This window comes from Lygodium microphyllum, chromosome 26 (genome assembly GCF_053477565.2).
Source record: "Lygodium microphyllum isolate KBCC chromosome 26, Lygodium_microphyllum_v1.1.10, whole genome shotgun sequence".
In the NCBI taxonomy this organism is placed as follows: domain Eukaryota; kingdom Viridiplantae; phylum Streptophyta; class Polypodiopsida; order Schizaeales; family Lygodiaceae; genus Lygodium; species Lygodium microphyllum.
Window position 1 is genome coordinate 54,819,597 of NC_141160.1, and position 26,184 is coordinate 54,845,780.

General features: G+C 45.0%; 1 protein-coding gene across 3 annotated transcripts in view; it reads right to left on the bottom strand.

Annotated features, from left to right (window-relative positions):
* Positions 1-581: 581 nt before the first annotated feature.
* The window catches only part of LOC148013290 (GPI-anchored protein LLG1-like), a 37,566-nt gene continuing 11,963 nt past the window's right edge, over positions 582-26,184 (bottom strand). The window contains exons 2-4 of one of the 3 annotated variants that reach the window (XM_087667967.1): positions 2,250-2,318; positions 1,779-2,141; positions 582-1,698 (exon numbers count right to left, since the gene is read on the bottom strand). In XM_087667967.1, the coding sequence (XP_087524093.1) occupies positions 1,631-1,698; positions 1,779-2,141; positions 2,250-2,318 (500 nt within the window). In that variant the 3' untranslated portion in view covers positions 582-1,630. The remainder of the gene's footprint in view (positions 1,699-1,778; positions 2,142-2,249; positions 2,319-26,184) is intronic. The other 2 variants (XM_087667966.1, XM_087667968.1) reach the window with 2 other exon arrangements.

Genomic DNA, 26,184 nt, shown 5'->3' on the forward strand with positions numbered 1-26,184 from the left:
TCTTATTTCTTATCAAACATGGCTAAAAGTCCATGCCATGGTGGAGAAAGAAAAGAAATAAAAGGAAAAAACAAGACAAAACACTACTTCACTAAAAATCTAACCAACTTTTAGAAAGAAATGAATTCTCTAATCTTGCAAATCATAACTTTGTAGAAAGCAATACTAACCTCACCTTCTACCTTAAATCATATAGTTGCACCACCTTCATTTAACTCAAAAGCATATGATACAAGAAGAAAGAAAAGAAACGTGTGTAGATCCATGGCTTAAGAGGTGGGCTATATACTTCAGTTTATATCCTTTTAGTAATGCATAAAAGGTTTAAATAGAGCGTAAATTAGTTGATAGAAAGCTAATGGAAGAATCTAAAAGATGATTTGATCTCTATTGAAGAGAAACTAGAGTTCATTACCAAGTTTGTAAAAACATCATATTTAATTTGATGGTTATGTTTAAAACTTTATGTAATTCGCAACAAAAGCTTAGTCTAACAACCATAGTTTATCCAATATGAAAACTTTTTAAGGAGGGAGAAGGATCATGTAGTTTGTAATACGTTGTACACAAATGTCACATGTTATGCATGGTAGATTGATCATATGGTTAAGCAAGATAGTGAGTGCAATAGCACAAGCAACATACACTAAGTGAGTAGTGTGGGTCATTCATGGATTGAAATCCAAAAGTCTCAAGTGATTAGGCAATTTGTAACCTTGACAAAAGGGCAAAAACCCCCACAATACACTAGAATTCAAGAAAATTGAGCTCTAGTCCATGGTGAAGTGAACATATTCTACGGTCATGGATTCTTTCTCATGACACAATCAAAACAATGACCAAATCCTCTGCAATCTTCAACTTACCATGCTTTAGAAATACTTTAGTACACGCAAGGCTTTGTACAACAAAGTGAGGTAGGAGGGTTAAAAACATGTCAAATCGGCTTTATCAATGTTCATGTTTGTATGAACATCACTTTGTAGAAAACCACTGTTTTTTAAGAAGCAAACGTCTAAAGTGTGGCATGGCATGTTTTGAGGGTTGAATTCATTCACACATGTACATACCCACCACACAAACCACTTGGTTGCAAACCAATTGGCAAGTTGAGACTTTCACCTTCTTTCCTTGTAGCATAGGTTAAATGGCTTTCAATACTGCACAATTACTATGTGATCCTTGATACCGACCCATAAGAATTCCTCCCAAAGAGTGGAAACTAGGAATCATGATTAATACTTTCCTATTCCTCCCATTGTAACTTCGAGTATCATCATTGCAGATTTTAGAGCTGCAACATTTTATAAGACGTGTCATGATACTAGAGGTTTAGACAAAAGCGTCAACCTTAGCTGAGCCTTTGTAAATGCGGCATTTCATCTTGAGACTTCACTGCCATTCAAGTTATCTTCGATATCACCCACTCATGCTGTTCAGCATATTTAACATGCTTATTTGTTTGGTGGTCAGTTATAATGCATACAAAATTCTAAATTTGCAGACTTCATTGTAACAGCACGAAGTGGTCTCTTGGAGATCTCAAAGGAAAGAACATGTTAACCTCTGTCTACTTGAACGTACCAAATCAAATACTAGGCAAGAAAACACAGACTTTGGACTGCTGCTATTAAAGAGAAAGCAGGCATTCTGAGCTGGCACTGGAGAAGCAATGTACTTCTTTCTGCATTCCACACTCTGAATGAAAAAATAAGCTGGATAGAAAACACCAAAAAGCAACAGTGATTCCTTCCAATGTTAAGTAGACCAAACGTTACCTCTAAACAAGTCTTCCATGAAAGGAAAACCTATTAGTAAGACCCACCAAAGGTTTCTGAAGTCAACTGGTGTTCGGACTGCACTTGAAGCTGAAGGTGATGCTGTGGGTGAGGGTGGGCAAGGAAGACCTAGTGCATCTCCAGTGCATTCATTTGCAAAGAGCCCAGGAGGATAGTTGCCATAGACGTTGATGTAATTGAACATATTGGTGGCACAGTCAGTAGTATTGTCATTTATTTCTGCTGCAAAAGGGCAGGCAAACTTCACAAATGCCGCACAGCATGCATTCCGTGGATAATATGGTCCTTTACATTCACTTGTTATTACTGTGTAATTCTGAACTTGGAAATTAATGCTGCAGGCTGTGGAGCAAAGAGGCAAAGAACAGAAAGATGAGTAGAAAACCCACAAATTACCCATACCAACATCCAACAGATGTCAACAAATTTGATGGAAGTGAAGAGACTCACATGTCTCAATTTGAAGAAGATGGCGGCTCTGCTTAGAGATCAGTCCATCACCTTGCTCAATTGCACCCCCTGTCATGAACAAAGCTCAAAAACAGAAAATTATCAATAACAGCAGCCTAACACTTAGTATATACTAGTGTAGATTTCCGATTCACAAAGTTAAATTTACAAATTCGAACTTCCCTATTTAAAACCAAAAGAAACTCTCCTATGTCATCTTTATAGCAGGCTTAAACTCAAGACTTCATTGCACTCTATGCCTCAATGTAGAGTATGCTTGTACCTGTTAACCTATGATAATTCATTCTCTTCATATTTAAGTGAAGCAGTGTGGTTGCTTTGGGAAATGTGAATTCACAATACCAGGGATCACCAATTCACAATGCTTTGATAATCATTAATTTCACAATGCTAGAGATTAGTTCAACTACAATGTGAACTCCCCTAGACTGTTGCAAATGGAGAGAGAGAGAGAGAGAGAGAGAGAGAGAGAGGGAGGCAGTGAACACTAAATAGTGAGCTGAAGTGGGCAATGTCAAGAAATGACTAAGCAACCAAAGAGACAGTAGGGTTTGCAAGGAGGAACAGTGTGTGTACGGAAAACACTGAGAAGAGGAACTCACATGAATGAAATGAAATAATGAACTGAATCTGATACAAGGGTGCTGTAGCACAAAGGATGCCTTGGAGCAAGGAGACTGCTGAAGAAGCCTCTAAGTCTACAAACATAGGGATGATGAGGGGTCGCCTGGAGCAAGGAGATTGCCATCAAAGAGAAGCCCTTGAATCCGCAACACAAGGGTAAAGACTGATAATGCTTGGAGCAAGGAGACTGCCATTGGAGGATGAGAAGCCTCTGAAGCAAACCCAAGCTTGAAGACTAACACTAGCTACTGAGGAGTGACGCCAGAGAAGATGGAAAAGAGAGAAACTAAAAACGCAAATGTAGCAACCTTTGATGATGGAAGCGTTGGCTGTGATGTGACGCCAAATGGAGGACGATGAGCTAGGTTGCCTAAACGCATTGCCAACTAGAGGAGAAGATCGCCTACTCTAGAGAAACAACCAGCAAGCCAAAACACAAGCATGGCTTGGAGATGATGTTGCTTGGAAGCTAACACTAGGAGGTGGAGTACTATCGCCAAGGTGTGGAGTTGGAGAGGAGAAGCCATTGCCACTATAAACGCAACCCAAGGAAGTCGAAGACCGGTGCCTAGCAACAAGGATGGAGAGGGTGGAAGGAGAGAAGAGAGAGATGAAGGTCTCATGCAATGAATGAGAAGTGGGTGTGGTAGTGGTGAAAATTGAATGGGAGGTGCCGTACATTTAGACACTCACAATCTTGAGTCTCGCCCACTGATGTCTCTCGTACAACACTCCGACACTCTCACAAGACCCTAGAAAGCCTTTTTGGGGCTGGAAACTGGAACCAAAAAGTGGGAATGAAGAAAGTAAGCTATATGGAATGATATGGCTTCTCAACAACTAGCAATCCCACACTCCAAGGATACAAGTACTAGAATGATAGAACGAAAGTACAATACGTCTAAAATAAGTAAGACCTATCTCTAATTTGACTAGAGTCAGACTAACTCTAAAGATAGCGACTTGCAATGCCGATGTGATGATGTACAAGGAGTGAATCAATCACCAAAAGGTATCATATGTTAGCAGTCATGTTTGTCATGCACAATCATCTCCTGCTTGTGAGCCTCGGACGAGGACATTAGGAGCTCTGCCATGTCTGTCATGTGCTTTGATGGAGGAGGTAGCTCATTCTAGAGTCTGCATTTCTTCTTTAAATCAATTTGGGAGTGATTGTTAGTCAATTTCCAATCATTCTACTGCCCCTACCACATTGCGAGTGTTCCAAACTGTGACCTTAGCATTACTGCTGCCACCTCAGCATTATCAAATATTACAACTGCAAGTAATTTGGTAGCCTCTAATGCTGGTAAGCCAAATTTGGGGGGTTTATGCTATTTATAGCCCCCCCTCCCCCGAAAAAAAGAAAACTAGTTGGCAAATTATCTTTTTCACTTCCTTGGCAGGTTATGCATTGGTTGCTGCATTCTCCTCCCTCTCCAACGTGGGCAGCACACTGGATAGTCTCCGTCTCTGTTAGCATTGGCGCTGATGTCATCATTTCAGCCTAATCCGGTGCCCTCACTAACACCTCAAACTGCATGCAGGGACCGATCAGTCCACTCCTTTGTATTCAACATTCTTCTCAGCCAATGCAGATTTCTTGCAAACTCTCACATGGTATCATTGCTGAAGTGAGTACAGAGTTACCACTTTGAGAGGAGCCCCCCAAGGCTGAAAACACAGATTTTCAGCCATCTGCCCCTTGCTGAAAACACAGATTTTCTGTATTCTACTACTCCATACGATACAAATGGACCATCTACAGCCCTTTTATCATAGAGGTGTAGCTGATTTCCATAGTTCGGGATCAGTTACAACAAAATGCAGATTTTAGTGGGTGTTTGCAAGTGTTGAAGATGTTTATCACTGATTAAATGGCTTTCATGACTTGGATGAGGAGATCCCTCATCACTTGTTACAGGGATGTGAAATTTTAAGATGCTTTAATCTTGTTGATAACATTTGATTAAGTTATTAATCAAATGTGCAAGGTTGTTTAGCACGTGATGCACATGGCAATTATTTCATAGTAACGGGCCAAGGGCTTCGATGATGCAATGGGTGCCAAAGGCAAAAGTTATAATAAGTTATGCCTAATAGGTACTAAGTGGTACCTAGTGTCACATTTGGGCCTAGACCAATTTATTGTTATTGACCACTAATATCGGTCATGACATTAGAGACTCAGCATTAACTAATTAATTAATGCAAATCTAAGGGTCAATAATTACTCAAGGATACTTGGGCAAAAGTAGCTTTCGAACGTTTCTCACTATGAAACTCTGAGATTTCTCTCTACAACATTCTCTCTCATCCTCAGCATCTCTCAAGTTATCTCAACATTTTCCAACAGTTTGAGCTATCAAAGGAAGAGATTTCAATCAATCTCTGCTGTAAATCCTAATGTACAACAAAAATTAGAATTTTAACAATCCCCTTGAGATACGTGCTCAAAATTGAGAGCCTCCCAACAACTGAAATTGAGAAATTTCACGAAGATTCAAGAGGCCAGCCAGCCGATATCAGATTTGGGACTAAATTTGTCTTTTAAGGAGCAAGGTGAAAGCCAATCCCCAAGCAAACCAAGGAACAAATTGGATTAGAAGCTTGCTGGTCTAACAACAAGAGACACTTGGATTAGGGAAGCAGATCATAGGATCTTAGTTATACTCATTTCATTTGCAATATAGATACAAAAATACTGCAAGGGGCACAAATTTTGGAGCCAATAGAGTGTCCAATGTCTAAGATTAAAGTGGTAGTGTGCATTTTTAGTTTACGTAAATTTTATGCTTCTTGTAATTAGTGCTTAACTAGGTTATTTACCACCCTATTCAAGGAGAAAAGCTACTTTCATCACTCCTCTAAAAGGCAACGTGATCGATGAGAGTTACAACAAAAAGAGGAAAGTGAACACTAAGAGGAGACAAAGAGATAACATGAGAGAGAAAAAACAATGTGACTACAATTGCTGAAGGTACATAGTCAGCCCCAACACGCAACTCTGCGTTAGTGTAGGCACTAGATGGTAGCAAGGAGATTAGAGAATTAGGAGAGATGGCTAATCACAAAGAATAAGTGATGGATAATGAAAGTGAAAGGGCAAGCCGCTTATATATAGGCACAAAAGTGGCAAAACCCTAAATTTGATCAAAATTCTAAAAATGACCAAAGTGTCCAAAAAGAAATGCACTAATGTATCCTCAATCTAAAGTGTCCAAAACACATAAAATGACAGATAAAAAACAATGTTTAAGCTCATAATGTTCTCTTTTGACTCAGACTGAGACTCATAAGCAAGAGATGACCACACAAGACACATGACTACTAACATCTCCTCTTAGATCCTGGATGTGTTGGAAGGCCAAAGGAGATGTGGATTTGACAGTGGCGGGAAGAGTGTCAATGTTGATGAGGTCCATCGATAAAGAAAGCCAGCCAAGAAACAACACCCTCTCTCCATATAAAAATCCGATCAAACGGAAGGTCACCAAATGGCAATGAAAATGGAGAGGCCTTAAATGGATCACTTTGGAAAACTCCAATTAGAGATGGGTAAGCTAAGCTACAAAACCAACTATGAGATGATAGCAAGGAACTATCGAGAGTGCCATAAGCTAAACAACAAGGACCAAGCGGCAAGGAATGGTGGCTCAATGACGAAGAAAAGAGACTGCCACATAAAGGAAAGGCCCAGACTAGACTTGAAACCCTAAAGAAACTCCTCAAGAGGTACAAGGGAACCACTAGAGAAGATGGTTGTGAGAGATGGAATGGAACACGTGCAACAATAGAAAACTACCTCAAAAGGCCATGCACAATGGAAGGCGAATGGAGCATAGATAGTCCCCCTCTCCAACCAACCTGTCACAAAAGTGGCTCCTGTGGAAGAATCCTTAACAAACATGATCAGCCCGGTGAAGATAACATAGGTTCCAAGGCTAGGAAAACCATGAACTAAGAAACAAGAGAAGCCCAAGTTTGAAACATCTAGGGCCTTTGGAACAGAAGCCAATGGATAGTCAGAGGCAAGGTGCCAACACCAATAATAGACACCAAAGAGATGTCATCAATGGTGACAATATCCTCTAATGGACGGAGATCTTGCAACAAATAACCTCAAGGAATCAAGGAACTCGATGCTGTCAGAGTGCAGCGGTGCGGAAGCGTAGGACTGAGAGAGAGAGAACGCAGAGAGAAAAGGGAGAGAAAGAGACAGTGTACAATGAAGATCTGCTGTATAAAGAATGCTGAATACAAAGATATACACGGGCGCAGTGCGCTGGACTGCGTGTCTCCACCTCGACGATGCGACCTGCTGTCCACCTCGAAGTCTGCTGCAGTCTCCACTGTCTGCTGTCTGAAATCTGTGAACAGAGACAGAAATCTGCACGGCACCGGTCTGTAATCTGCGACAGAGAATAGTGGCCAGACTGCTGAAAACGTCAGCAATAAATAGGCGAAAAATCACCTAGAACGGGGCTCAAAAATGGGGCGCAACCTGATAAAAATGGCTGCAGGCAGTCGGACTGTGCAGTCCTGCAGCTGGTCCGACTGCTGGACCGACTGTGCTGCTGCCTAAAAAACAGGCTATGAACTCTAACACCCCCTCTCAGAGCCTGGACAGGGCAGAAGCCTGAGGGATCTGGAATGTTGCCGAAGTAGAGCCTGAGGAAGCGCCTTCGTAAACAAATCCGCAAGATTATCCTCCGTCTTGCAATACTCCACAGTGATGGTCTCATCCAGAAGCTTTTCTCGAATGAAGTGGTACTGAATCTCAATGTGCTTCGTCCGGGCATGAAAAACAGGGTTCCTTGCCAAGGCAATGCAACTCTCATTGTCACATCGCAGCAATGTAGGACGAGGCTGGGGGCACCCAAGCTCCTCCAACAATCTTCGAAGCCACACTACCTCGCATGTGGTGGAAGATGCGGCACGATACTCCGCCTCAGTAGACGAAAGGGCTACCGTGGGCTGCTTCTTGCTACTCCATGAAATAACACCTGCACCCAAAGTAAAGCAGTAACCTGTTGTAGACCGCCTGTGGTCCACGTCACTGGCCCAATCCGAGTCACTCCAACCTGCAAGTACAAGATCTGACCCATCTGTCCCTGCGGGGTAATGAATCCCCAAATCAGACGTCCCCCTCAGATACCGAAGTATCCTCTGAGCAGCCTGCTAATGCACCATCTTAGGTTCACTCATGAACCCTGCCAAGAGCCCAACAGCAAAACATAGATCAACCCTCGTGTTGAGAAGCCAAATCAAGGACCCTATCAACTGTCGATAGCGGGAAGCATCCGCCAAAGGAGAAGCTGAGTGGAAAGTGGCCTTCCAGTTCGGATCCATAGGAGTAGAGAGGGCCCGACAATCTTCCATCTCAAAAGACACCAAGAGCTCCTGTACATATCTCTGTTGGGAGAGAAAGATCCCCTTCTGAGACTGATAAATCTCATGTCCTAAAAAGAAATGGAGTAGCCCCAAATCCGTCATCTCGAACGTCCGATGTAAAGCTGACTTTGTCTCCTGGACCTGCTGTGCATCATCACCTGTGACAATCAAATCATCAATATATAATACAAACAGCACACAACCATCCTCGGAAGTGTGAACATACAGCTGCGGATCGGCCTTGGACCGCCGATATCCCAACTGAGTCTGGAGGAACGAATCAATCTTCTCGTTCCAAGCTCGCGGGGCCTGCTTGAGACCATACAGGGCCTTCTTCAACCTGTAGACTTTCCCATCTGAAGAACCAAAGCCAGGAGGCTGCTCAACGTAGATCTCCTCCTTCAAATCACCATTCAGGAAGGCCGACTTCACATCCAGCTGATAAACAGGCCATCTCCTATGGCCAGCCAAAGCAAGAACAGCTCTAATGGTTGCCATACGAGCTGTAGGGGCAAAGGTGTCATGACAGTCAATCCCTGGGCGCTGGGCAAAACCCTTAGCAACAAGGCGAGCCTTGTGCTTATCCAAAATACCATCACTGAGATATTTGGTCTTGAAGACCCACTTGACTCCAATCACCTTCTTCTTCGGGGGGCGTGGCACAAGTAACCAAGTGCCATTCCTCTCAATAGCCTCCAACTCAGCTTCCATAGCTTTCTTCCATGGGGCGGACTGTAAAGCCTCCTTCACGGAGGTGGGCTCTCGATCCTGCATAACTCGGGACATCAAACAATAATTGGAGCAAACAAGCTCCGAAGAATGCGCATGGTGCCTCCGTGACCACCGCGGACCATCCTGCGGTCCCCACTCCTCAGGAACCCCCTCGATCCCTAAATCACGGAGTGTGTCACGGGCCTAGCGAGGAGGAGGCCGAACCTCCCCTCCTCGTCTCTCTCCATCAGCAGAAGACTTTGGAATATCCACCGGTGGTAATTCCTCAGGGGTGACCGGTGTAACAGTAGACTCTGTGTCAGAAACAGAATCATAATCAAAAGGCACGGGCTCCAGTGGAACTATAAAAGGAGCCCAACTCTCCCCTGGATCTCCAAGAACGGGATGCTCCTCACCCATTGAGATAGTCGGAACCTCCACAAACCGCACATTGCGGCTAGTGTACACATTCCGCTTGACGGGATCATACAATCGATAGCCTTGGGACTGGGAGCTGTAGCCAACAAATACCTGTCTTCGGGAAGTTGCTTCAAATTTATCACGGTGAGCCTTGGGAATGTGAACATAGGCATCACATCCAAAGACCCTGAAGTAAGAAACATCTGGCTTCGTCCCAAAGTAAGCCTCAAACGGGATCATCCCTTCAACGGCCGAAGTGGGGGAGCGATTAAGGATGTGGACTGCAGTAGCCACAGCCTCGGCCCATAGAACCTGAGGGGTCTGTCGGTGCTCCATCATGGTGCGCGCCATCTCGATCACACTGTAGTTTTTCCGTTCAAGAATGCTATTTTCTTGAGGAGTGTTGATATTGGGAAACTCCTTGTGAATTCCTTTATCTGCACAAAACCGAGCAAACTCATTAGAAACAAATTCACCGCCCTTGTCGGATTGCAAGGTCTTCAACTTCCGGCCCGATCGGTTCTCCTAAAAGAGAAGCCAATCCTTGAAGTGTGAGAAAGCTTTTGACTTTAATGCCAAAAAGTAGGCCCATGTCATCCTGCTGTAGTCATCTACGATCAGCATGAGGTACGAGCTCCCACGCAAGGACTCATTCCTCATAGGGCCACATAGATCCGTAGATACAAGTTCCATCGGTGAAGTAGACCGCCGCGAAGCTGTGTGGGGAATGGCATCCCGATGCTGCTTCCCCCGTATGCAGGAGACACATGGCTGCTGGCTCACCACTATATCCGACAACCCTCGAACAAGCTGTCCACGTGACGCCTTCCGAAGATAGTCATAGTTCAGGTGACCAAACCGAGCATGCCATAACTCAGACTGTGACTGTGAGGTAAGAAGAAGAGAAGAGAGGGCAGTGGAAGACTTCAGTTTGTAAATGCCGTTCTCCTCATATCCAGATGATAGAACCTTCCTCGATTCACGATCAAGGACTCGCACAGTAGAACTGTCAAATTCCACCAAAAGACCAAGGGAGCAAATCTTATGAGCTGAAAGGAGATGGTACCCCAATCCTGGTACATGCAAAACCTCTGAGGTATGGGTGCCACCTCGTCCATCTGGAATAAGCTGCATCTTACCCCGACCTGCAATAGAAACTGAAGAGCTGTCTCCAATGAGAACCTACCCACGCGAAGGTCGCAGCTGGGCAACACCATCTGATGAAGGAGTCATGTGCCATGAGGCACCACTATCAATAATCCACTCTCGAGATTGGGGAGCCGCCATCGCAGCATCAGAAGCATTCGGTGAAGCGTCCTCAATGACAACTAAATGTAGAAATGCAGCTGATGAGGGTGCAGCCACCACTCCAGAATCCTTGGTTTCCTTCTTCTTGGTGTCCTTCGAGTCTTTGTCAGGGCAATCCTTCTTCCAATGGCCAGTCTTTCCACAAATATGGCATGTGGAGTCTTTGTCCTTGTCCTTCTCCTTGTCCTTCTTGGACTTGTTATCCCCCTTCTTCTTCTTTTGGTCCTTCCCCTTCTTCTGAGAGGCTTGACCTGTCAACGCCTCCGTCTTGGAAGCATTCTGTCCCTTTAACCGTTCCTCTTGGTCCAGGACCATAGGAACCAACTCTTCCCACCGAAGAGTAGACTCTCGCCCCGAAGCAATAAGGGCAGAGTAAAATGTACCGAATCGTGGCGGCAACTGGGACAAGAGTGTAATCGCCATGTCTTCGGAGAAAATTGGCTTCCCCGCATTCTGAACCTGCATCTGTAGCTGCCTTAGCTTGTTAATGTGTTCCCTTAGCGAAGAAGACTTATTGACGGACAAGGTCCGCATCTGTACCTCCAAAGAAACCCTCTTCATCAGGGTCATCCGATTGTACATTTGATCAAGCTCCAGCCATATCTCACGAGCCACCGTCAAGTGCTCGATGTGAGCGATCACGGCTGTAGTGCATGATAGAAAGAGAAAGGATCGAATCCTGGCATTCAGTTTGTCCCAATGAGACTGGGCCCTGGCCAACTCCGCACGAGCATCGGAAGAGAGTTTGGACTCATCTCTTACCGAAGGCCGGTCAATATCTTCTTGTACCAACTCCGCCAAATCATAGGACTCAAGAATGGCCAACATCATAACGCGCCAAATGCGGTAGTTGTCGCCGTCGAGCTTCTGATCTGTAGGAAGAGCCGGTAGGACAGGCACCTTCCGGTCCATAATCGCCTGGAACTCCAAGTCCATCTCTGTAGACATCTTCACCTGCAATGCCTTCTCAAACGTAAAAGCAGCCCCCTCTGACTGGGTAAACTCAGCCTGCTAAGGCTCTTCCACGTCCCGAAGCTTCTTCACCCGCCGGAGGCGATGAAAAAGCAAAACCTGCACTTTTAGGTTGAAAACTCAAACTTCCTCCGCGTCAAACAACAGTAAACAGCAGCAAATCCACCACCTGTACTCCTTTCCTGTGCGCCCACACTCGTTTCAGCCTTGTTCCAAGGCGCAACCCTCTTGTCTGCCCTTAAACGCAAAAAACGCAAATTTGTGTCACGATGGAAACTCCTTTTCAGGTTGATTCTGCGCTCAGTCAGCCCTCAAACACTGCTCTGATACCATGTCAGAGTGCAGCGGTGCGGAAGCGTAGGACTGAGAGAGAGAGAACGCAGAGAGAAAAGGGAGAGAAAGAGATAGTGTACAATGAAGATCTGCTGTATAAAGAATGCTGAATACAAAGATATACACGGGCGCAGTGCGCTGGACTGCATGTCCCCACCTCGACGATGCGACCTGCTGTCCACCTCGAAGTCTGCTGCAGTCTGCACTGTCTGTTGTCTGAAATCTGTGAACAGAGACAGAAATCTGCACGGCACCGGTCTGTAATCTGCGACAGAGAATAGTGGCCAGACTGCTGAAAACGTCAGCAATAAATAGGCGAAAAATCACCTAGAACGGGGCTCAAAAATGGGGCGCAGCCTGATAAAAATGGCTGCAGGCAGTCGGACTGCCACGTGGCAGTCCGACTGTGCAGCTGGTCCGACTGCTGGACCGACTGTGCTGCTGCCTAAAAAACAGGCTATGAACTCTAACAGATGCACCACTGTTAATGAGCAAAGAGCTCTCTGAAGACAATTCAATCAATGAAGAAGGCTCCTCCAACACATGGATATGAAGAAACACGGATTCATAGGTAATAGCTAGTGCAGAGCTAGAGGAAGGCCCAGATGATGTAGCTCCTTTCTTTGCTCCCGAACGAAGATGAGGGCATTTCCTCCAACACTTTTCCACAGGGTGAGGTTTTCCCATAATGAAGACACGTGGGATATCCTCTACACTTTCCTACAAAATCTATACCAGAGTTGAAAAAGAACTCCAACTTCTTCCTCTTCTCTTTCTTCTGATTGGCTTGTCTTGTACCTGGAGATAAGGCTGCATAAGCACAACCATATGCACAAGCTTCGCAAGAATCTAGCTCACTGTGGCACACATCTTGCTCAAGCACCAATGGGGCTAGCTCCTCTAAGTGAAATTCTCCTGACTACAAGGAGCGAGGAGATTGGTGTAGAACACATTATATGTCGATGACAAAAGATATGAGAAAAGTATCACAGTTAGGTCTTCTAGGAAATGTACATACCAAAGGATGCAAGCTCATCCCGAAGCTCCTCCATCCTATGGATGTGATCCCTCATCGTAGGGAAATCAACACGACAAAAAGCTATCGTAGCTTTAACTCAAGAGATAATCAATGCCCAAATGTCTGGACCCGGAAGAGAGATGCAAATCTCCTCCAAACCTTTGTAGCGGTGCATATATGTCTAATATGCACGAGAATAGAATCTATACAACTCAAAAGGAAAAAAAAGCGGGCTCTAGTATTCAATAGATCCCATAAAGCTGTCGATGTAGTGACGGATTAAGCACGAAGATCGAGACAGTCAATAGTTACCCATAGCGAGAGACAAAGAGAGTGAGAGAGAGCAAAGCAGAGTGTGAGCACATTTTTAGATACAGTAACGAGAGTACCACTTTAGGTTTTTAGATAGATATATATGTGTAAGTACAAGTGCTAAGGGTGTGTTCACACCCGAGCACATTTTAAGGCACGAGGCCTTTATTCCCAACAACCTCCCACCTAAAGACAATGTGCCTTAAGAGGAGAAAAGAATCAGCTAAGTCTAGGTATGTACAAAGTTGAAATGCATATATCTATCCAACTCCCATCATCTGTCGGCAATGAGTAAACCGCTCTGCTGGAAGACCCTTCGTGAGAAGGTCTACAGGGTTATCATTTGTATGCACTTTGACAAGCTCAATGCTCTTGCTGTCAAGTACATCTCTAATGAAATGGTGCTTCACCTGTATGTGTTTTGTCTTTGCATGAAAGACAGGATTCCGTGCTAGCATGATAGCACTCTGACTTTCACATTGGAGAACAAGTAACTCTGTGATGCTAAGCTCTCCTACCAGACGTGCAAGCCATAAAGCTTCCTTGCATGCCTCAATGGCAGCTACGTACTCTGCCTCTGTAGTAGACAATGCAACACACTTTTGTAGTCTGAAGATCCAAGAGACTGCTCCTCTTGTGAAAGTAAACACATATCCAAAAGTGGACTTCTTGCAATCCGCATGACCAGCATAGTCTACATCCGTAAAGCCAACAACAGATGCCTTCTGCTTCCCAAAGCAGATGCACAATTCCTTTGTGCCTTTGAGGTATCTCATAATACCTTTCACTGCATCCCAATGCTTCTTGCCAAGGGTTGCCATGTATCTGCTCTCACCACTCCCACTGCAAAGGCAATGCCAAGACGTGTAGCAACCATAACATACATCAAACTACCAACAACTGAAGCATAGGGTATCTTGGTCATTTCAGCATTCTCATCATTAGATGTAGGGTTGTCCTCTGCACTAAGTTTCACATAGAGAGGCAATGGAACCTCAATCAGCACAAAGATTAAGACAATCAGTAGTTATGCGCAGCAAGAGACAGAGAAAGTGAGAGAGAGCAAAGAAGAGAGTAAGCATGTTTTTAGGTACAATGACGAGAGTACCACTTTAGGTTTTTAGATAGATATATATGTATAAGTACAAGTGCTAAGGGTGTGTTCACACCCGAGCACATTTAAAGGCAAGAGGCCTTTATTCCCAACAGTCGAATCCGAAGTCACTCCATCACGAGGATCCACAATATGTCAGGGTATAGAGACAATAACAAAAACCCAAGGGTCAAAGCATAGCAACAGGGAACGGCAGTCCCGAATGGATGGGCTGAATGGAAATGCCAAAATGGGATGGGGACGTCTCCTGTCCTGTCCCCAACAGCCGTCCCCCCATCCTGGCCGTCCCCTACCCCGTCCCCTTGTCATGTCCCCAATTAGGGGACGTTTTTGACAGTTTCTTTTTTGTCTTTTTGTCTTTTTGTTTTTTGTTTTTTTTGAAGTGGGTGTCTTTTAGGGGGTGGTTTTTTCGTACGTTCTTTGGTAGTATACATTCACCCACACACACTGTAACATGGGACCGGTTTTGGGGATAGGGATGGGAATAGAGACGGGCCCACGGGGACAAGAATAATAAATTGCCATCCCCTATTACCATGAGAGGGGGCTCTAACATGGGAATGGGACTGGGACGGGAAGCTACAAAATGGGCATCCCCTATTACTATGCCCACACATCCATCCACCACATCACATGCATCCCTGTTCCTTGCTTTTAGCCGTCCCCCGTCCCCGTCTCCATTCCCATTCCCCGTTTCATGTTACTATGGATCAAAGTAGTCGAGGAGACACTCCATAGGACAACCATTGAGGGTAGTTCATCCCATCTAGCTTGTCGAATGTGGGTACAGAGAATAGAACTCGCACCTACTCACGAGATACCATCAATGTCAATGGGGGATTGGATGCCCCAAAAAAATAGAACAGGAAAGAGAGTTTGAATGATCCCGAACGACACGAGCCCCATAGCATACACATTGGCCATATCTATCCTTCAAGAAATACTTGTAACAAAACAAAGAAGATGCTGCCCTTGGAAGAAAAACAACCAATAAGAGGTGTCCTTGGGAGAATCAGGGTCTATTGGACCACCATACAAAAGAAGATAGACAAAGGCATGGTAGAAGGCAAGTATTCGATGCTGAAAGGAACACACAATGCCAAGCAAGGAGGGCTAACAACTGCAAACACAGATATCCAGCCAAGAAGAGAGAGAAAGAAGGCTCGTCTCACGGTACGAAATGCACATAAATGGTTGTGTAGGTCAAGAGACCCAAACCAGTGATAAGACAGCAATAAATAGGTCTGTCCACACGTCAAACCTGCAGAAAAACAACCGGAAAGGATCGTAGACAGACCGCCCTAGGCTGATGAGATGCCACCTAACTTGAAAAGCTGCCGCCCAGTAGAAAGGGGGCTGCCCTGCAGCAAAATGCAGATTGGAGGCAGGGCCTACCTGCAGGAAACGCAGGTCTGAACCTGCCAAATGGTGCTGCCCAGCAAGCCACCTGGGTGCAAATTGAAACCGCCTCTATGCTGCGTAAGGCCGCCCCAAGTGCAAAATGCAAATCTGCCCTAGTAAAACGCAGACTGAAATAGGTTGGAAATAGGTCACCTTGCAAGGTTGGCCTCCAAGCGCAAGGTCTGCAACACATATGGATGGCGCCCGGCAAGTTTTGTTGCAAACAGTGTAGGCCATCTCGCATGCTACGTGTTGATGCCCTTTGATCCATGATCAAACATCCCTAGGCATTCAAACTGTCATTAAATGCAATTGTTGCCCCTAGTATCCTAGGCACTAAGTGACACAAGGGTTAGGGGTTACTTTAGGGTTTCCTATGACGTTAAGCCATTAGGGTTTCATTTTTATTATAAAAGGATACTTTGTGCCTCATTAGCACACAAGTATAGCATTACTCATTGTGATCACCTTGAGTATTGTACTCTCTCACACTCAATAATACACTGCTTCTCATTTGTGATCAAGTATCATTGTGCATAAATCAATTCTTTCATTCTCACTCATTTTCCATTAAATTAATCGCACAATGGTTCCATGCCTAAGCCAACAGATAGCATGCTCCTCTTCAAAATCTCTGGCTCCCGCGTGTGACTCAATACCGTTTGAGAGTGCACAGCACAAAGAGGAAAGTGAACATGGAGAGGAGGAGACAAAGAGAGAACACAGGCGAGAGAAGGAGCAATGTGACTACAATGGCTACAGGTACAAGGCTGTAACGATCAACCCCGACAAGCAGCTCTATGTATTAGTGTGAGCACTAGATGGTAGCAAGGAGATGAGAGAATGAGGAGGGCTGGCTGATCACAAAGGATCATTAATGGATAAAATCAAAGTGGAAAGACATGCCGCCAACATATAGGCAAAAAAGTAGTAAAACCCTAAATAGGGTCAAACACCTAAAAATGGCCAAAAGTGCCCAATAAGAAATGCACTAATGTGCCCTCCATCGTCTAAAACACATAAAATGACAAACAAATACAATGGCAAAGCTCCTAATGTCTCCCACAAGGCCCATTCTTTTGGCCCTAGGATGCCTAGGTGAGATTGCGCAACAAAAGAAGGAACATGAACACACACACACACACACACAAAGCAAAAAAAATAAGGAAGAAAGAAATCTGCACTAACTGAAATAAATGCTGAATACAAATGGAAGGACTGATTGGTCCCTGTACGCAGCCAGAGACATCAATGAGGGCACCAAATCAGGCTGAAAATGATGACAACAGCAGCAGCATTGGAGATGGATGAGAATGCCCGAACTCGGAGGAGCAACCTGTAGGAGATTATGGCCAATGTGAGAAGAGACCAGCTATAAATAGCTTAAGTCCACCAAATCTGGCTGACCTACTAGAAATGACCATAGGGCTGCAATAAATGCAGTCCGACTGCATAGGAAAATGTGACAAATAATGGCATGGCACCCTGGACAATCTAGAAGTAGCTAGGCACTGGCACGAGGTGTAAACCAACTGACAAACATATGAAAAGAGCCTAAAACATGAGAAATGCACATGAAAATGCCAGAGCTCCAATGTCTCCATCAAACTCCGATAGGAACTCACAACCAGGAGATGATACACTAAGATGACTAAGATAGGCAAGCTAACACCCCCGCCCCCCCCCAGATCCTGGGAGTGTTAGAAGACCCAACAATCTCATGTGATGAAGCATAGAAGCCTTGGCATCCGTTGTATTGTCCTCGGTAAGACAGTAGGCCGCCGCTAACTCGAAATCCACAATTTACTCTCAAACATAGTAGTACTGAACTTCGATGTGCTTCGTGCGAGCATGAAACACCGGGTTTTTCGACAACGTGAGGAGAGACTAGTTATCCACGCGCAACTCCATAGGTCCTATCTAGGAAAACCAATCTCTGCCAATAAACGACGGAGCCAAACAATCTCCACAGTTGTAGAACAAAGGGCAGGATACTCAGCCTTTGTAAAAGAAAAGGCCACAATAGGCTGCTTCTTACTACTCCAAGAGATAGCTCTCGATCAAAGATAGAAGGCATATCCTGTAGTGGACTGTCTCGTATCCACATCACCTACCCAATCAAAATCACTCCATTCAGAAAGAGTGGCCCCCTCTGTTGAGCTAAAATATGCATTACTTGCTGATTAGCCTCTTAAACAGCCCCAAAACACGCTAAAAATGCTCTTTTAGAGTAAAACCCTAAAACGGGGAGCGGTTCAAGAGAGTTCAGTGGAAACCCTACAACGAGAAGTGGTTCGAGAAAGTTTAGTGGAAACCCTAATTTGTGGGGCGCCCTTCCACATCTATAAATAGACAGGCTGCCCCCATTCAGCAATCATCCTTGTTTTGCAAGTTACACCACCCCACACACCCTCTGCTGCTGTTGGCGCCCAGTTTCCAGCCTACAGCCCACCTCCATCTGCTGTCCAGTCATCATCGACTGCAGCCACATCATCTTCAGCCTGTTCATTGCTGTAGGCGACAGCTCTCAACTGCTGGCGACTGCTCCAAACTGTCCCAAATTGTTGTTCAACCTGCTGTCCATCATCTCCAGGGTTAGCCAGCCTGCGTTTTCAGCATTGCAAGCCCTGACACTCTCAGACACTGTTTCAGCCTCCTGTTTACAGCAGGCTGTGCACAATTTCCAGTCCCCCGATCGGTGGTACACTACTGCGTTTACCAGTTTCCAGCCTCCAGACTGCTACGTTTTGGTGACCAGCCTGCTGTCATTCACTATTCAGCACTCCTACACTCCGACTAGTGGTCACAAACTTGGGATCCGTCTTCAGTGGACGTCACACTCCGACATTGCTTTGCCCTTGAGCACATTGTACACTCTTACATTCATTTACAGCATTCATTCACTTCAGAGTTGTGCTCTCTCTCTCTCCCTTCTTCTGTTTGTGTTTGAATTTTGAGTTTTGCGTTCAGGGTTTGAGTTTTTCCCTCTGTGTCTGTGTCTGTGTCTTTGTGAATTTGTCGTGGTCGTACACTCTGTGTGTCCTCAGTGCAAACCCTAACACCCTTCTTAACATGGTATCAGAGAAGGTGCTCTTGTAAAGAGTATCCTGCGGATATTGTTGAGAGCTAGTCTTTGTGCAAGGCACACAATACGACTCGTAACTAAATCACAATGTCCCAGACACCTTCTTCGCCAATTCCTATGATGTCTTATCAAGCTTCTCCATCATTGGAGGCCCTGAGATGGCATTATAGACTCGATGAGGAGGACGACACTCCACCTTCACCAAATTTCACTAACATGATAGAGAAGGACTTTGAGGAGTACTATCACAACAAGTACGGTGATGTTTACATCCCTCCTACCAGTTTTGCTACCACATTCGGACCGGTTGGTGAGGCTGGCCACCTCTCCGATCATGGAGGACATACGGCATTCGAAACGTCTGGCGATCCATCTTCATCATCTCCGCCAGGTCCAATGTCAAGTTTGTACAATTCTTTTGTGTTGCATGAATCAAAACCCTCGCCTGTTTCTTCTTTTGAGATACAGGATCTGGATGGCTTTGTGTATGTGAACTTCAATAGAGGGGGCTCACAAAGCAGACGAAATTCAGGTACATCTACAGCTTCTGTTTCATTTGAGCATATTACACACACTTCTCACTTCCCTCCCATCCCACCCTCTTCTATATCACACCTTGATCATCTCTCATCATCTTTACAAAATCTTGGATTATACTCCACATCTGCATCACACACCCTAGGGGTTGGATCTACCATCTCCGCTCCTAGTACCTTTTCCTTCTCCACCCCATTATCTAACTCTGTGCACCATGGTACTTCGTTAGAGGCAATGCCACCCTTTAACACAGTGCCTCTCACCTTTCAGCAAATGAGCACACCCATCACTCCTAGGTTGACTCTGATGGGCATCCCCCTCACTATCCCCAGCTTCACATCTCCCATGACCACTCATACGCAAGGGTTTCCGTCAGCTTATGGTGCGTCTTCACTCTCTCCTTGGGTTACACCTATGCAGGGATTCCCATCTTCTACTCCCCGTGTTCCCATCCCACCTCCTTGGGTTCTTCATGTGGCTACCATGCCCATGCCTAGTCAGCCCATCCCTACTTTTGGATCCACCTTGCACACTACCCGCATGCTTGGTGGGCACTCTGGGGCGCATTCCCAAGTGTACTCCACTCCCCCATCCTACCCCCACTACACTTTTTCCCGCTATCCATCTCTGAGCACTACCACTCCTATTGCAACGGCCAAGAGTGCCTTTACGGATAAGACACGTTTTAACGGGTCAAATTTCACTACTTCGTCGAATTTCATGCAACAAGTGCTTGAGTCTCAGGGTCTTTGGGACCTCGTCATTGGTCTAGAGCCTATGCCGGACCCTCGACTAGCTCACCTTAACTACAACCGTCACACTCTCAGACACTGTTTCAGCCTGCTATTTACAGCAGGCTGTGCACAATTTCCAGCCCCTGATCGGTGGTACACTGCTGCGTTTACCAGTTTCCAGCCTCCAGACTGCTGCGTTTTGGTGACCAACCTGCTGCCATTCACTATTCAGCACTCCTACACACCAACTAGTGGTCACTGACTTGGGATTCATCTTCAATGGACGTCACACTCCGACATTGCTCTGCCCTTGAGCACACTGTACACTCTTACATTCATTTACAACATTCATTCACTTCAAAGTTGTGTTCTCTCTCTCCCTTCTTCTGTTTGTGTTTGAATTTTGAGTTTTGCGTTTAGGGTTTGAGTTTTGCTCTCTGTGTCTGTGTCTGTGTCTGTGTGTTTTTGTCATGGTCGTACACTCTGTGTGTCCTCAGTGCAAACCCTAGCACTCTTCTTAACACCCTCACCATACATAATCCCATAGAATCATGTCCCTTGTAAGTAGCGTAGCACGCGCAATGTAACTCTCCAATGACCTTGCGTAGAAGTCTTTATGAAAGAAGATAACAAAGCCACCACAAAAGAGATATCCAGCCTAGTGTGAATGAGCCAAATCAGTGATCCAAAAATATACCTATAACAGGTGGCATTGCTAAGGGGATCTCTTGCTGCCATAAGCTTGGACTTTGGGTCCATGGGGCAAACAATAGGCCAACACTTGACCATACCAAACTCCAAGAGTAACTCGAAAATGTCCATGTGCTGGGAAATGAAAATGCCCTATGCAAGAGCCTCACTAATGATAGTAGACTTATGATCCTAAAGAATCTGTGACATAAGGGCATAGTTCACACAGAGTGAACTCTCACCCCCGGCCTATAGCCTAGCTGATCCGTGTGGACCAAGAGGCGTCTCAAGAAACTCAGTAATCCTTGAATCCTACATGAGCCTCTAATACCACCGAGGAATGGTGATAGGCTGAACCAACAATGAAGGATATAAAGAGGCTATCGGTACTTGTAAAGCACCTATCTATGGAAGGGACTCCCTTTATTCACCAAGGTAGATCCTCCTCATCCGATGAAGAAGGCTTCCCCTTTGATGGTTCAATCCCCCCAGGGGAAACATGAGAAGGTGGGGAAGAGGTAGAAATACTCAATGATGCAGTAGTAGATGAAGGAGCCATCAAGGGTGGAAGGGGAAGGAGGGGGCGGATTCACAAACGAAGAAGGGGTGCCAAGGGGTAGCTTGGAAGAAAAGACAAGGGCCAACAGCGTTTTTTTTCTCTTTTTTCTTTTGGGGGGGAGAGAGAGAGAGAGAGAGGGTATCGAATCAATGACAAAGAATCACTTGTAACAAAAGAAGATGACAAAGAACCATTGGTAACAAAAGAACTATCAATTCGATCTTCAGAGGCCGCAACTTCATCGAAAATTGCATCTCTACTCACCTCGATCTTTCAAGACTTCGAGTCATAGAACCGATAGCCCTTCGTGGTCATACTGTAACCAACAAAGATGAGCTTCCTTGACTTGGGATCAAGTTTGCTTCCTCTTTTCTTTTTGTCCACATGGACATATGTCTCACACCAAAAGATGTGAAAGTGGAAAACTGAAGGCTTCTTTCCAAAGAAAGCCTGCTAGGGAGTCATATCCTTCAATGCTAAAGTAGGTGACCTATTGTGGATATACATCACAGCAGCCATTGCCTTACCCCATAAGGACTGGGGAAGACTCTTGTGCTCCATCATCGATTGGGCCATTTCAAGCATGGTCCAATTGGTACACTCCACCACACCATTTTCTGATGGTGTGTTTGGATGAGAATACTCCACCCAAATGGGGAAGACTCTTGTGCTCCATCATCGATTGGGCCATTTCAAGCATGGTCCAATTGGTACACTCCACCACACCATTTTCTGATGGTGTGTTTGGATGAGAATACTCCACCCAAATACCATGGTCCCTACAAAACTTAAAAAATATATTAAAACAAAACTCGCCTCTATGATCTGCTCAGATGCTAAGAACTTTAAAGGAGATTTACTTCTCTACAAACACGTTCCACTCACAAAAGTTACGTATACCTCACTCTTATACTCGGTTAGAGTACACCTCACTCTTATACTCCAAGAAATAGGGCCACACGTAATAAATAAACTCATCAACATTAGCATAACATACTTGGCCTTCCCAAGGAAGATCGTACCCATAGGTTTGTAAAGGTCAGTGTGAACCAACTCGAGCGGGGTAAAAGCCCTCCAAGTAGCAACTTGTAGATGAGGCTGCCTATGTTGCTTGCCCCTCAAGCAACAAGGCATAAAGTGTGAATGGAAGGGAAATCTGGAAGTCCCTTCACCATCTTTTTTTGAGAAGCTCGTCAAATAGCATCAAGATTCAAATACCCATAACGAGCATGCCAAAGTAGTCCAAGCTCGAGGAAAGACCACGCAACAAGGGCTGTGAATGTGCAAAGTCCACCCTCATGTGCACCTATCCATAGAGCAACTCCGAAAGATGCATCCTCCACTGTGACTGAATTCTCCTATAACCACTATCCTTGCCAAAGATGCATCAATAGTCCGAATAAAAATGGTTCGTTTGCAAGAGGAGACAAGAATGTTATAGACATTCCAACTATGTACATCTAACCATCCATCACATAATATAGTGCAATAACATTTTACCCATGTATCTTTAAGAGGCTCCAACTCTATAGTCACAGCCACCTTTACTTTCGAAACTCAGTAGTACAAAGAGCTTCAGAAGAAGGCTCATCCGATTCACATCCTATATAAGACATTGCTCGCGTAACTTTCCTCCAATGAGTTGTGCATACAATGTTGAAAGACAATGCACATTGAATGAACAACTTGGTCAACTCCCTTGTGGCCTCCTTCATTGCTAACTCTTGAAACCCAACTTTTATACTTTGCCTCCTCAACAAAGTAATGTTGAGGGCTATTCTTTTCTCTTGTGGTGCACTACCCAAACTCTCACCTGCAACATTACTGTGACTACCTTTGCCTAGTCCAAAGCTAGAGCCTTGGCTTTTTATTTCAGCCAACTCCATGCCAATGTCAAGGGAAGGCTCCTAGAGATGTTCATAGTCCACTACATCCAAATCTAGGCCTAGCTGCTCAGCCTTCCAAGCCTTGAGTGGCTCATAAACATGCTTAGGAATTCCTAAGCATTTGTCTATTCCAGAGCCTTTCGTGTGGATGAGACATGCCTTCAATCTAGTCAAAGGCCCACCATACTCATTGGCACAATACTTGCACACCCACTTTGATGTGCCGGAACCTACAAACTTTTCCAACAAGGTCATGTGGCTCCAAAGATTATCTTTCTTTCGAGGCATGGTGACTCGTGAACTTATAACTTGGCAAGCTGTTGCTGTAATCTGCAGCAACACAACATAAAACAACATATTATTAGAAAGAGAGACACAGATTTGCTACCTACAGCAGTGCAGTATTTACTAAAGAATTCTTCATTGCAATAAATAGCCTGAGAAAAATTGATTAAAATATGCTGTCAGCTGCATTTAATGCAGCCGACTACTGTCCGACTGCCTGCTGGCATGGCGATCAGCCCAGCGCTGCCACGTGGCACACCTACCTGCTGACATGGCACACTTGCAATTTCAGCCCAGCGCTACCACGTGGCACACCTACTTGCTGACATGGCACACTTGCAAACTGTACTAAATTGCCAGCACACACAAATGACAAGAAATGCCTGTCCAAGAGATGACAATCTCTAACACCCCCTCTCAAATCTTGGACAGGGCAAAAGGCTAAGGGATCTAGAGTGCTGCCGTAGTAAAGCCTGAGGAAGCACCTTCGTAAACAAATCTACAAGATTGTCCTCTATCTTGCAATATACCACATCAATAGTCTCATCCAAAATCTTCTCTTGAATGAAATGGGACTGGATCTCAATGTGCTTCATCCTAGCAAGTCTACAAGATTGTCCTCTATCTTGCAATATACCACATCAATAGTCTCATCTAGAATCTTCTCCTGAATGAAATGGTATTGGATCCCAATGTGCTTCATCCTAGCATGAAGCACAAGGTTCCAAGCCAAGGCAATGCAACTCTCATTGTCACACTAAAGGACAGTAGGACCTATCTGCAGGCCTCCAATAACCTATGAAGCCACACTACCTCACATGCGGTGGAAGACGCCACCAAATACTCCGCCTCAAATGAAGATAGGGCAACCATGGGTTGCTTCTTGCTGCTCCATGAAACAACATTGTCACCCAAGGTAAAGCAATAACCTGTTGTGGACCTCCGATGATCCACATCGCCAGCCTCATCTGAATCACTCCATCCTATAAGCACCAAGTCCGCATCACTTGTACTTGTTGAATAATAGATCCCAAGATCAAGGGTCCCTCGAAGGAACCGCAAAATTCTTTGAGCAGCCTACCAATGCACCATCTTGGGTTCCCTCATGAACCCGGCCAGCACACCTACAGCATAACGATTATTGAGAAGTCAGATCAAGGAGCCAACCAACTACCAGTAACACGTAGCATCCGCCAAAGGAGAATTGGAATGAGTTATGGCCTTCCAATTCGGATCCATAGTGTTCGCAATAGTCTTGCATCTCTCCATCTCACAAGTAGTCAAGAGCTCCTGCACATATCACTGCTGGGAGATAAAGATCCCCCCCAAAGTCTAATAGATCTCATGACCTAGAAAGAAATGAAGAAGTCCCATATCCCTCATCTCAAACTTCTCATGAAGTGTTGCCTTTGTCTACTCAACCATCTGAGCATGGCCACTTGTTGCAATCAAGTCGTCCATATAAAGGACAGACAACACACGACCTCCAGCTAAGGTGTGGACATAAAGCTGTGGGTCAACCTTGGAACGCTGAGACCCCAATCTCTCTTGGAGGAATGAATCAATCTTCTCATTTCAAGCACGGTGAGCCTACTTAAGGCCCTAGAGGGCCAGTCTTCTCATTCCAAGCACGAGGAGCATGCTAATCGAAGCCTCAAGGCTGCTCAACATAGATCTCCTCCTTCAACTCCCCATTCAACAAGGTCACATCCAGCTGATAGACCAGCCATCTTCTATGGCTAGCCAAGGCAAGAACTACACGAATAGTAGCCATCCGAGCTTTAGGGACAAAAGTATCATAGAAATCAATGCCTAGGCACTATGCAAAACCTTTAGCAACAAGGCAAGCCTTGTGCTTGTCCAATGTGCCATCACTGCGGTACTTGGTCTTGAAGATCCAATTAACTCTAATTATCCTTTTATGTGAAGGCTTAGACACAAGGTCCTAAGTGCCATTCCTCTCATTTGACTCCAGTTCCTACTCCATTGCTCTTCGCTACTAATGATCGTGTTGTAAAGTCTCCTTCACGAAGGTGGGCTCTAGATCCTGCATGGCACGAGTCATCATTCAATAATTAGTGTAAACAAGCTCGGTGTGGTGTGTCCGGTTATTCCGACAATGTCACAAGCCCTCCTATAGCTGCCAATCCTCAAGGATCCCCTCAATCCTTGTGTCATGAAGAGTGTCACGTACCCAATAAGAAGAGGCCTTTTAGTTTCTGGCCTGATCGGTTCTCCTCAAAGAGCAATCAATCCATGAAGTTGGAGAAAGAGTCTGACTTCAGCTTCAAAAAATAAGCCCATGTCATCCTGTTATAATCATCCACAATTAGCATGAAATACAAGCTCCCTTTAAGGGACTTTGTCCTCATCGATCCACAAAGATCGATAGAAACAAGCTCCAAGGGTGTTGAAGACCACCTCAAAGCCTTGCTAGGAATAGCATCACGAGTTTGCTTCCCACGGATGCAAGATACACATGGTTGCTGGCTCACCACAATATTTAGCAAACCTCAAACAAGTTGTCCCTT